This window comes from Helobdella robusta (genome assembly GCF_000326865.2).
Source record: "Helobdella robusta unplaced genomic scaffold HELROscaffold_54, whole genome shotgun sequence".
NCBI classification, from domain to species: Eukaryota; Metazoa; Annelida; class Clitellata; order Rhynchobdellida; family Glossiphoniidae; genus Helobdella; species Helobdella robusta.
This window is the reverse complement of record NW_008705287.1, coordinates 642,923-655,944: the sequence shown is the minus strand read 5'-3', so window position 1 is coordinate 655,944 and position 13,022 is coordinate 642,923. Positions and strand designations below refer to the sequence as shown.

At 33.9% G+C, this 13,022-nt stretch overlaps 2 protein-coding genes across 2 annotated transcripts; one reads left to right on the top strand and one right to left on the bottom strand.

Annotated features, from left to right (window-relative positions):
* Positions 1 to 3,755: 3,755 nt before the first annotated feature.
* On the bottom strand, positions 3,756 to 5,182 carry HELRODRAFT_179452 (hypothetical protein; the record flags this gene model as incomplete). Its single annotated transcript, XM_009028292.1, has 2 exons — positions 3,756 to 4,921; positions 5,059 to 5,182. 2 exons carry the CDS (start codon positions 5,180 to 5,182, stop codon positions 3,756 to 3,758), a joined length of 1,290 nt encoding a protein of 429 aa, XP_009026540.1.
* A 6,960-nt stretch (positions 5,183 to 12,142) lies between these two features.
* Positions 12,143 to 12,727, top strand: HELRODRAFT_123931 (hypothetical protein; the record flags this gene model as incomplete). Its single annotated transcript, XM_009028291.1, has 1 exon — positions 12,143 to 12,727. A coding segment is annotated over one exon (585 nt), but the record flags the coding sequence as incomplete, so codon positions are not given.
* Positions 12,728 to 13,022: the final 295 nt, after the last annotated feature.

The window sequence follows — 13,022 nt, the reverse complement described above, 5'->3', positions numbered from 1 at the left end:
ACAGAAGAAATCAACTAATCGTTTATTTCTAGCAAATTCAAATTAAGGCAACAATTAACTTTTAAATTCCAGTCACTAGAACATTCCAGAATTCGCTAGAATCTAGTGCGTTCGGTTTCACGGTTATAACATTATCCCCTTCTTAGTTCTGTTCGTCCCGAACAGCTTTCGTTCCGGTGTCCGCATGGTACGGAGCCAGTCTATCCTAATGAACGATCTTCATTCTTGCTCTCGGCTTCCGATATTCCTGAATACGATAGATGACGTCATTCAAGCGGGTGATGACTTGATAAGGTCCTTTCCACTCTCGCTGGAGCTTTGGAGAACGTCCTTTCTTTCGCTGTGGGTTGTACAGCCAAACTAACTCGTCGACAGCAAAACCGCCACTGCTTCCTTTCAAGTCGTATCTGGTTTTGGCCGCCTCCGTGTTTTTCATAATTTTAAGGCGTACGTAACGGTGGATATGGTTTAATCGCTGTCGAAGATTATCCACGTATTCTGTTAATGGTTGGTGTGGTTCAGGTAGTACGCCATATTTCACATCAGCTGGAGTTCTTAAGGTAGTCCCAAACAGAACTTTTGATGGCGTTTCTCCAGTAGTTGTGTGGATAGCACTCCGGTATGCCGTAAGAAACAATGGTATATGACGATCCAAATCCCGTTGATTTTTGTCGACTACTTTAGCCAGATGTTCAATCAGGGTTTTGTTAAATCGTTCCACCATACCGTCAGACTGTGGGTGAAGAGGTGTCGTTCGAGTTTTGTTTATACCCAGCAGCTTGCACATTTCACCAAACAGTTGTGACTCAAAATTTCGACCTTGATCTGAGTGGAGTTCCAATGGGACACCATATCGACTAATCCAATTGAGTATAATTTCCTCAGCGACGGTACATGCTTCTTGGTTGGGTATTGGAAACACCTCAGGCCATTTGCTGAAATAGTCCGCTACAACCAGAATGTAACGGTTTCCATAATCTGATACCGGAAAGGGTCCCGCAATATCTATAGCAATCCGTTTAAAGGGGAAAAGGGGACACCAACATTGTAGATTTGCATTGCTCCTTTTAGCCTTCTTTTGGGTCCTTTGACTGAAGCGCATGTGTTACATTTTCGACACCAGCTCTCTACATCTTCTCTAACGTGAAGCCAGTAGAATCCTTCTCGTATTTTGTCAAGGGTCTTGTTCACTCCTAAATGTCCCCCAGAAGGACCGCCCTGCATTTCATCAAGGATTTCGGTCGTTCTACTTCTTGGTATTACAACTTGCATGTGGTGTTTTGATCCATCAGCTGATTCCCATTTTCGTTTCAGCAAATCTCCTTCCAAATACAATGAGTCCCACTGAGCCCAATAACCCTTTAACACGGCACTATATTCTGAGATGCTTTGCCAGTCCGGTCGCTTGCCCTTCTTCTTCCATGTGATCAGACGTTGTAGGTCCTCATCCGCAAACTGTGCATCAGCAAGATCCGTCGGTGTCCAACCGTCATCCGCTGATATTGTTGTTGCTCTTATGTCTTCCGGTTGTATCTTCTCCTCGTGACGACAGCAATATTTGCATCCTGGTGAACATGGTCGACATGAGAGAACATCAGCATTACTATGAGTTGTTCCTTTGCGGTGCACGATCTCGAAGTCGTACATTTGTAAACGCTCCAACCATCGGGCCATCTGTCCTTCAAGATCCTTGAAGTTGAGGAGCCATCTTAACGCTGCATGATCAGTTCGGAGAAGAAATTTCTGTCCATAAAGGTACTTGTGGAAGTGTTTTATTGCATTGACTATTGCTAGTAACTCCTTCCTGGTCACACAATAGTTTCGTTCGGGCTTTGTGAATCCTCTGCTATAATACGCTATCACCTTTTCTTCTCCGTCTATATGCTGTGACAAAACGGCTCCGATTCCGTTGTTACTTGCATCAGTATCTAACACAAACGTCTTGCCACGAACTGCATATGCTAGCAAAGGAGCATCACATAGTTCAACTTTTAACTTTTCAAATGCTGAGTCGCATAGGGTATTCCAGTTGAAAACTCGGTCCTTCTCGGTAAGTTGGTGGAGAGGTCTGGCAACTTTTGCAAAATCCTTTACAAAACGTCGATAGTACGTTGCCAATCCCAGAAAACTGCGCAATTCATTTTTATCCTTTGGAGTTGGCCAGTCTTTCACAATTCCTATCTTGCTGGGATCGGTTCGAACTCCATCTGAAGATACCACATGTCCCAAATAGTTTACTTCTTTAGAAAATAATCTGCACTTTTTAACGTTCAGCTTTAAATTTGCCACCCGAAGTCTTCCGTAAGTTTACGACGTGTTGATCAAATGTTCTTCCTAGAACAATTATGTCGTCTAAATAGACAAGACAGGTTTTCCAGTTAAGACCTTGCAATACACATTCCATCAGTCGCTCGAATGTAGCTGGAGCATTGCACAATCCAAATGGCATGACGATGAATTGCCACAACCCCGATCCTATAGAAAACGCTGTCTTTCGCGATCGTTCTTGTCGATTTCTACTTGCCAGTATCCGCTTTTCAAATCAAGCGTAGAGAACCAACTTGAGCCAGATAGGGTGTCCATGATGTCATCAATCCTCGGTAACGGATAGCTGTCCTTTTTAGTCACATCATTTAACTTCCTATAATCAACGCAAAAACGGGTAGTGCCGTCCTTCTTCTTTACCAAAACAACTGGCGAAATCCAGGGACTTGATGACGGTTCGATGACGCCTTGATTCTGCATTGTCGTTATCATTTCGTTTACTTCTTTTTGTTTTGCTAGAGGAAGACGTCGTGGTACTTGTCGGATCGGTTTCGAATCCTGAGTATTAATTCGGTGAGTTACCAGAGCGGTTTTACCTTGGTCATTGTCACCGGCTGAAAACACGTCTGCAAAATCGGCAATCAACGCCTCGGCTTTTAGACGGTCTTCTTGATACAAATTGAGTTCATCCAGTAGATTTTTGGTAAGTTCTTTGAGTCTACCTTTGTCAGTTGGTAGAACCTTTTCCTGTTGCTCCATATCTAATGATTTCACCAAATTTATTGATTGACAATTACCTATTTCCTCGCCTTTTTTAATTTTAATAGTGTGTTTAGCGGTATTCATTATTCTGACAGGAATAAGAACATTTTTGTTCGCTTCTACCAGGCATTTTCCAATGACCGCGTTCTGTACATTTGTCGTTGAGGTTGGCTTCATCAAATAGAACTGGTGGCCCCCAGGATCGCAATTCAACTTGCCCCATACGATGATTTCAGATGATTGAGGTAGTTCTAAGTCACAATCGACTGTCACTCGAATGCATTTTTCGTCGCTATCCCCCATTATCACTTCTGTATTTCTCCATCTAAGAATGCGTTTTTCTAAGTCAATTTTGAACCCATATTTTGTCAGAAAGTCGACACCTATTATGCATTCGTCGATGATATCCGCGACTAAGAATGAACCTTCGAATAACAAGTCGCCTAGCTGAACAGTACGGAGAATCTTTCCATAGACTGGTGCTGTTCCTTCGGTAGCTGTTCGAAGGATGTATTTGTTAGAAGTTTCTTTCTTCAGATTGTGTACCAAATCAGATCTTAAAATCGATTTTGATGCTCCGGTGTCGACTGTAATTACGCATTCTCGTTGATCAACTTTTCCGTTCAGCTATAGGTCGTTTCGATTTCGATGTAGTCTGGAAACGTTAATTACGGTACTGGGGGCGTCAATTCTACTAGCCAACCTCTGCCCCACAAAGTTGGCTCTTATTAGTTTTCCGCCCCTTCGTTAGAAGGGGCCGATCGTGATACAGGATCATCTTCTCTTTTTTTGCGCCATCTTGTCGCGCAATTTCGGCAGTAGTTATCTTTTAGGCGATGTTTACAATCACGACGTAGATGGCCTTTTTCACCACAAATCCAGCATTGGGGTACACTAAGCTGTTGGGGTTCGCGTTTCACAACCACCTTCTGGCAAGAGCATTCTTCATGTACTTGGCGTAGACGTACGTCACTTTTTGATGCTTGCTTTGCCGATTCAAAAGCGAGATTGTGCGCAACGGCATCCTTGAGTTTTCGTTTATCTGACAAGAGAAGGAATTGCTTGAGTTCCGAATCATGAAGGGCTTTGATAAACGTATCCAGGGCAGTTTCGTCTCTATGCTCGGGGTCTGATGTCGGATACGACAGCAATGTCAACCGTTCGATATCTTGAGCCAGCTGCTGAATGGATTCACCAGATCGTTGCGTTCTGTTTCTAAGCTGAGACCGATAAATCTGGTTCATGTGTTCTTCACCATAACGTAAATCCAACGCGCTAACCAGAACTTCATAGTTGAAGTGGTTCTCCGCCGAAATCGTCTGAAGAACCTCTGCTGCTGAACCTCGCAGAGCCAGTATCAGTGCTGTTGCTCGTTCTTTTCCGTTCCAACAGTTACTAGTTGCCGCTGCTTCGAAATAGGTTTTATAAACGTTCCAGGACATCTCTCCGTCAAATGCTGGTACCTTCAAAGTTCTTCCGGATGCGTGATCTAACGGCATGGCCATTTTTTTGGATTGCTCCAATTCTCGCTTCAATTTGTCTATCTTGTGATCTACCTCAACGGTCTGACGATCAAGTTTCTGCTCGATCATTTCTATTCTTGTTGACTGTTCTTCAATCTGTTCTGCCACTTCCAATTTTACGTGTTTTAGCTTGTCCTTGATCTGTTTTAACTCCTCTGTCTGTCGTTCGGACTGTTCCTTGATCTGTTGTTTAAACTCTTCTGTTCGGACCGTCGTTCGGACTGTTCTTTGATCTGTTTTAACTCCTCTGTCTGTCGTTCGGACTGTTCTTTGATCTGTTCGGACTGTTCCTTGATCTGTTGTTTTAACTCTTCTGTCTGTCGTTCGGACTGTCGTTCGAACTGTTCTTTGATCTGTTTTAACACCTCTGTCTGTCGTTCGGACTGTTGTTTTATTTCAGTTGACATACTAAGCAGAAGTTCCATCATTTTAGCGGTTGTAAACGTGCCTGTGCTAATTTCATTGTCTTCGTCAGCACCATCAAACTTGAATTCGTCTGGGTTCTTACCTTCGTCAATGAGAGCTTCTCTCAGACGTGCTACTAGTACTTCTTTGTTGCCACTTGTGACAAGGCTTCGTTTCTGTAGTTCTTCTCGTAGCTGAACTACGTTCAAACCACACAGTTTTGACATCGTGTTCTTTTTCTATGAGTAGTAATTCGCTAGTCGAAGATCCCACTTCTGACACCAATGTTATAATACTCGCTGTCGTAACCGATTTACGATGCGACGGGTTCAAATCTTCGATTGAATAAAATACTCCAAACAGTTATTCGTTATTAAACTTTATTTACAGAAGAAATCAACTAATCGTTTATTTCTAGCAAATTCAAATTAACGCAACAATTAACTTTTAAATTGTTTAAAATCTATCGCTATGACAACGTCAACAAACAAATCAAATATAGCTTTAAATAATTCACCGAATCGCTATTCACTAAATAACAAAATCACGAATTTCACTAATCACAAATCTTCTTGCGACGTGCGCTTATATACTCTTCGCAAGCGTCATTTCTAGATTCTTCCAGATGGTCCGATTCTAGCATACTCTAGAATGCTCCAGTCACTAGAACAATCCAGAATACGCTAGAATCTAGTGCGTTCGGTATCACGGTTATAACAATATATACGCGCGTCACTGAGAGCTATACTTGAAAAAGACTAGACTGACGCATGAACAGAAAATGCATGCACGTAAACAAGTATACAAGATTATTATGCAAGAATATTATTTAAATGTATGTTTATATATAAATATATATAAATATAAATATATATATATATATATATATATATATATATATATATATATATATATATATATATATATATATATAGCCCGTATCGGTTCTGTATATAAGCAATATGAGATATCAACACACACACATCACAAACACACACACACTCACATATATTTATATATATAATATATATATATATATATATATATATATACGCACACACTCACACACACACTTACATACATGTATACGCAAACACACACGCGCGCACACATATACAAATATATAGATAGACAAAACATGCAACGTCAACATAGAGAGGTCGACTGGTACGGTGGTTCTCTAATGGGAACGCTCTTTTCAATATGAACCAACAAGCAATGTATTACAATATACTATATATACTGACACACACATGCTTATGTATAAAAATCCATATATATTTACACAAAAATAAAAATCATACCCGCATGCTTGTAATTTCATATTTATTATAAAAGTTGTGTCCCGATTTAAGTAGTCGTAATGTAATGTAATATAATTTTATGAGATTATTAACATTTACAGATGCATGCAATTATAATAAAACTAAATGTTTATTTGCACGCAGATTTGTTTTTGCAAGCTCATGACTACGGAAAATATTCACACACACAACACACGCATACATGCATATGCGTATATACACGCATGTATGTTTATTTTTTTATTTATATTTTTTATAAATTGATTAATTAATTAATTTATTTATTTATACATGCACAGTACTCTTAAAATAAATTAGCAAATTTCTAATTTTTTACTGTTTTTGTTTTTAATCACAGAGCTTTTACCATTAATTTATTTTTAACAAATGACAAGTCAGTTACACACTTCTATACACACTAATATGTTTGTTGGACTACCTTTTTTGTCAATAACTGCCCAAACACGGTTTTGCATGTATGATAACTTTGGTAGCCAGTTGATTAATCATGAAGTCAGAAAAAATTAAACGTTCACTTTATCCAGGACTAGTGTCCAGTCTTATATAGCTTTTTCTGATTAATGCAAGAGCTTTTTCACCGATTTTGTAGTGTTGCATAAAGTTGAATTCTGCATAAAGATCCATTGCTATACAGAAACTACTCCATCAGTTAAAAAAAAGCGTTGGAAATAACACAGTATTACTGTTCCTGTTGCATTGTTTCTCATACGGAGTAGAGTCAACCAGTTCAACAAATGTGGATACAAACAAATCTGGAACATAACCTTTTCAAGATGTTCTGCACAACAAATGGAACATTCAGAAAGAAAGACTTTAAATAATTTTTTTTCTTAAACATACATTACACTTTATCCGTAATTGTTACTACTATTGTTTCATAAAAAACGAAAAACAGACTTGGTGAAAATGTTATTAAGTTAAATCTTTCCGCAAACGGTAAAAGTAATGCTCAGAACGCATCCCAACATCCAATATTGGTTATAAGCTGTCATTATATTTGCACTTATACTCATTATATTTACTGTTTTTTTTATTTATTTGCCGGTTCAAATTGTTGCAAATGACTTTTATTAATTACTACTACATCATAACAAAAATTTAATAGCATTTTTACCCAAGAATTACCGTCCTATCATTCCATTTACATAATCTGTCTGCACCACAGTTTTTTGTTTATTCGTCACAAATTCCTTGTATTTGCAAATTGGTGAGTGCTTACATAAATTGATATAATAGGATTTTAAAACTAAAGGTTATGTTACATAACTTATATATTATATAACTTATACATATTTTAGAAAGTGTATTGAAGATTACAAAATCTACGAAATTCATGTAATTAAAACCAATGCCACTGGTGTAAATGTTGCATTCAAATCAGAATCAAAATATATATATATTACGAAAATTGATGAAAATTACAGCATGATAAATGATTTACGATCAACCGTTAGAAAAATTAAAAAGTTAAATTGGAAGTTAACTAACGCCGAACATGCTGTGATTTTCATCAATAATTGAATTTCTGACAGTCTTAATCCTGTATATATATATTTGCATTATTCAAGTTAAAGTATGTCTTTTTAATTTTTCTTCATAGAAATTTATGGAAATTGCTCAATTTATTGAAAATAGAATTATTATTATTAGAAAAAGTTAATCATGAAAAAATACTTAATAAAACTGTTGTTATCTAAATTCATCATGCAGAGTCCTTATTTCGATTTTTCACAAATCATCTTCAGTGCAGATTTGGTTTATACTGTTTCTTTAGACAAAGCAAAGTGAGTTATTTTTGTTATCTCCTCTATTTTTGTTATTTCCTTGATCTCCATTGTTATTAGAGTCAGTAATAAGACGTCGAGTTGATAATGATGTAATCATTCTTTGTAGGATTTTTATTTGAGGTTTATTGATATCATTTAGAGTAACTGTTCTAATAGATATCAATAAACCCCAAATGTTTTAATATATATCAATAGACCTTAAATTGTTTTTGGAATTAGTATTAAGGCGTCGAGTTGGTAATGAAGTAATCATTCTTTTTTGTATGTTTATTTGGGGTTTATTCGGTAGAATTCATACAATACTGCGCAAAAAAAACTCATTATTATTACCAGTTTTTACAATAATTAAAAAAATACAAAAGAAAATTGTCATTATAAACAAAAGCCATCAGCACCACCACCACCAAACATCCTCATCTCCACAACCATCACTACAATCCCCATCACCATTATTAACATGCAAATGCCAGACACCATTAGCACCACCACCACCAATTATCCTCGTTACCACCACCATCATCATTTTTCTCATCACCATCATTAACATATAATTTTGTCAATATAAATCACTTAAACAAGGTTATGTTGTTTGTTAATTAAAATTGCCTTAAGCTTTTTCTTGAAAATATTCAGTCTTGCATCCAAAATAGTGTTCAAGTTATATTTAGCTATTAAATTATTCCATATTCGCGGACCATTACAGAAAACATTAAAAAACAAAATGTTTGTTTTAGACTTGTTACACTTGATCATATTATGATATCTATTATTTGAAAAAAGTTTGTTGATTTACTTTCAATTAAATTACTTTCAATTAGCTTATTATCTTTAAACCATTTAATGAATATTTGAACACCATTATTAATTTCATTAATGAGTTCATCTATTTTTTTATTACTTTTGAAAACATTGGCATCATCTGCATACATTATATATTTAAAAGTATTTATAGTGTTTGGCAGATCATTTATGTACACGGCAAACAATAATGGACCAAGAATGCTGCCTTGAGGAACTCCAATTCTAATTTTTTGTAGGTTTGAATCCTTTCCATTCCATCTAACAAATTGCGATCTATCATTCAAATAACTTTTTAACAGCATTAAACTTTTCCCTCTTATTTCATAATGTTCCAACTTATTAATTAAGATTTCATGATCAACACAATCAAATACTTTGCTTAAATCCAAAAATACACCAGCCATACCAATATTACGAATTAATTCAATTATGGCCATTTCAGTTGAATGTGTTTTTTGAAACCATATTGATCATTGGAAATGATGTTGTATTTATCAAAAAAAGAAGTTAATCTGTTATGAATAACTTTTTCAAAAATCTTTGAAAAACTAGGAAGCAAAGAGATTGGTCTGAAATTTGAGATCTCATTGTTGTTTTTTTTTGTTTTTTAATTGGCCGCACTTTTGCTATTTTAAATATTTTAGGAAATATACCCTCTACTATTGAAAAATTGATGAGGTGTATAAGGATTGGCATTGTAGATTGAATTGTTGCCAAAATTATTTTAGTAGGAATATTATCATAACCACAAGAGAGTCTTGGCCTCAGTGACTTAATTGCTTGATTGACATCTGAAACTGTTACTTCACTAATGAATGATGAATTCTGCCAGTTAAATACATTTTATAATCGTACGTATCAACAAAATTTTTAGCAAGTTTTGTGGCAACTGAAACATATTGATTATTCAAAGCATTTGCAGGATCGTATACAGCTTGACCATTTATTGTCAACAAAGATTTTCTTGCATCATGTTTACTGCTATCTAACAGTTTATGAAAATATTGTTTTTTAGCATTATTTTTTAATTTTAAAAAAATTTTATTGGCCAATTTGAAATTACTATTGTTGTCATCTGTGGGTGTTTTGAGAAATTTTTTATATAACTGATTTTTTTTTGTTAGAGCTTGTATATATATATATATATATATATATATATATATATTTATTTATTTTCAAGTTTCTTGAATTCAAAACCAAAATTTTTATTTATTATAAGCATAATACTTTATGTTGTTCTATCATGCTTAAAGTAAATAAAAATGATTATGAACTCTAGAAACTTGAGAATGATATATATATATATATATATTATATATATATATATATATATATATAAGTACATATATATATATATATATATATATATGTCAAATATATGTGTATATATATATATATGTATGTATATATGTACACATATATATATATATACACATATATTTGACATTTTTTATTTCATCAAATCGAAACAAAGAAATCAACGAAATGATATCAATGAAAAGAAATGATCTGGAAATACATATATACATACATATATATATATATATATATATATATACATACATATATATATATATATATATATATATGTGTGTGTGTGTGTGTGTATGTGTGTGTGTGTGTGTTTGTGCACGCGCACAACATTTATAAATTAATTGTGATTATTAAATTTTGTTTTAGTTACTTGCATACTTTGTGTAAATAGCTGGAAATCTGTCTTTATTGAACAATTTTCTATTTCTTTTTTAGCTTAGCCAAGCCTAGAGTCCAGTCACCTTGAGTTTTTAATCTATTTGCTTTGGTTTATTCAAAACTTGATATGTTGATAGATTTGTTATTTCGCAGTATAAAAGACACGTATTTTGAAGCAATAACTTTTTGCACCTTCAATTATTATTTACTTCGGATAAAAAAATTCATGACAAAAAAAATAGTGAACATGTAAACAAAACTAAAATGAAAAAATACAATTTTCAACGATCTTTTCATCTCTATGTAAATGTATATTATAATTATATAAACGTAAACATACATCATACGCGGTTGTTTAGATGTAGTAGTCTCCATACCGCACATACTAAATGTATAACATACTGTCCAGTATGCACATAAAAGCAGTCTATGCATATATTTTCAATGCTGATCTTTCTAATCTAATGTATGTATGTATGTATATGTACGTCTAGTTGTCAGTTCTATTTTTGTTTCTAAGCTATTTCTTCAACCAACTGTTTATCCTTAGATTATTATATAAAACACGAAAAAATAGGATAATCGTGAATAAAATATATAACATTGACTTGAGATCAATTAATTATTGAATTCAAAAGGTATACGCTAGAGGTGTTTTGTTTTTCATTTGTTGATTTGTAAACTTTTAAGTCGTTCATTATCGACTGTTTCTTGGTTTGAATCTTAATTTAAAAGAATCTAAACTAAAGTTTATATTGTTATTCTCGTCTGGTTTGGTAATTTAGTTTAGTTTGCGTTTTAATATTACGCTGACACGTTTGGTTAGGCTTTTAGGCCTTAGGCGGAGAAATATAAAAAGAGGTTTACTTACTGACTTTCACTATTTTTATTTATTTCTTTCATTTTTTGGGAATAAAGTTTTATTTTAAAATTAATTAAATGAAAATTTTAAAAACATCTTGAGTTATTTTTTTTAATATTTATATTTTAATTTTATTATAATAATTATAATAGCTTTGGAACATGACATGATAACATATGAAACTGATAACAATAACACAGTAACAACTAATTACTAAATTAATATTTTTAATTTAATTAATATTTAATTTAATCTAAATTATTATTAATTTTAATATAAAATTAACAATAAGAAAGTGGAAATCTTCAAAAGTCTAATTAACGAAAACAGAGTAGATTGTTTATTTTTTTATTTATTAATAATAAAATAATAACCTACAATTTTATAAAAATAAAATTTAATTTAATATTAATTGAACTTCAATAATTAATAGTTAAAATTTAAGTTGATAAGTTTTCATCTTCCAAAATTATTTATTGACAATAATCTCTGAATACAACCAGCCAATTCAATCAAATGGAGGCAGGAAGTCCAAGAATTAAACGTCTCTTGAAAACGTACAAAAAATCATCAGGAATAAGTATGAATGGGCCCAATGATATCAAAGCTGAGGTGGCCACAGTAAAACCATTGAATAGCTCTCCTGATGGTGATTTTTCAATTCTAGATAAGAACAAAAAGGAGTTGATATGTGCTCTGTTAACAAAGAGGGACAGCTGCAGTGCAGAACTTAGTGAAACTCAACTAGAAGATCAAGTTATTGCATGTTTTGACATCGGTGGGGAGAAACGACTTTGTTTGGCTCAGATCATTAGAAACATACTTCCTAATTTTTTCCTCAATGAAATAACGGCAGTGTTCACCAAATTTTATATTCCCAGTGCTGTTTGTAGTAATGCCCAACTGAACATGTTGAAAGAAAAAGATATTATACCAGCCAATGTACTCCACTGTGGTCTAGTAACAAAATCTGATGCTCAAAGATTTTGTAGTGTACTGTTGGGCAGTCGAAAACACCAAAAACATGTTAAATTTAACGACAAAGTAACCACTTTAGAATATAAAAAATCAAAATTAATTCGATTAACGTCATTTAAAGTAATTCACAAATGTTTCGGTGGTTGTCAGGGAGTGTTTTACCAGAAATTGTTTCACTCAGCACTGTCAGAATGCATAGAATGTAGTGAATGCAGGTACATGTTCACCCCTCAAAAATTTGTCACTCATTTCCATTCAACAGCTGAATACAAACAAACATGTCATTGGGGCTTTGATAGTGCCAACTGGAAACATTATTTGAAGCTGGACCCCAGAGAGAATCCTGATTATTATGATGTCTTGATGAATCTCTTTGCTTACAATGGATCCGACAAGGAAATGCTTTATGAGGTTGGTTAGAGGAATTGAGTTTTTATTTATTTTAGAATAAGGATTTTTTTCAGTTAACCATTCATAAATGGTTGACATTTTTTGCTCTTGAATTTCGTTTTATTCATGATATAACAAATAAATGGTGTTTTTAAATAAATCATCATGTCATTCATTAAAAGTAGTACAGGGCAGTGAAGTATATCAGCATTTTTTGTTTGTCTTTTTGTTT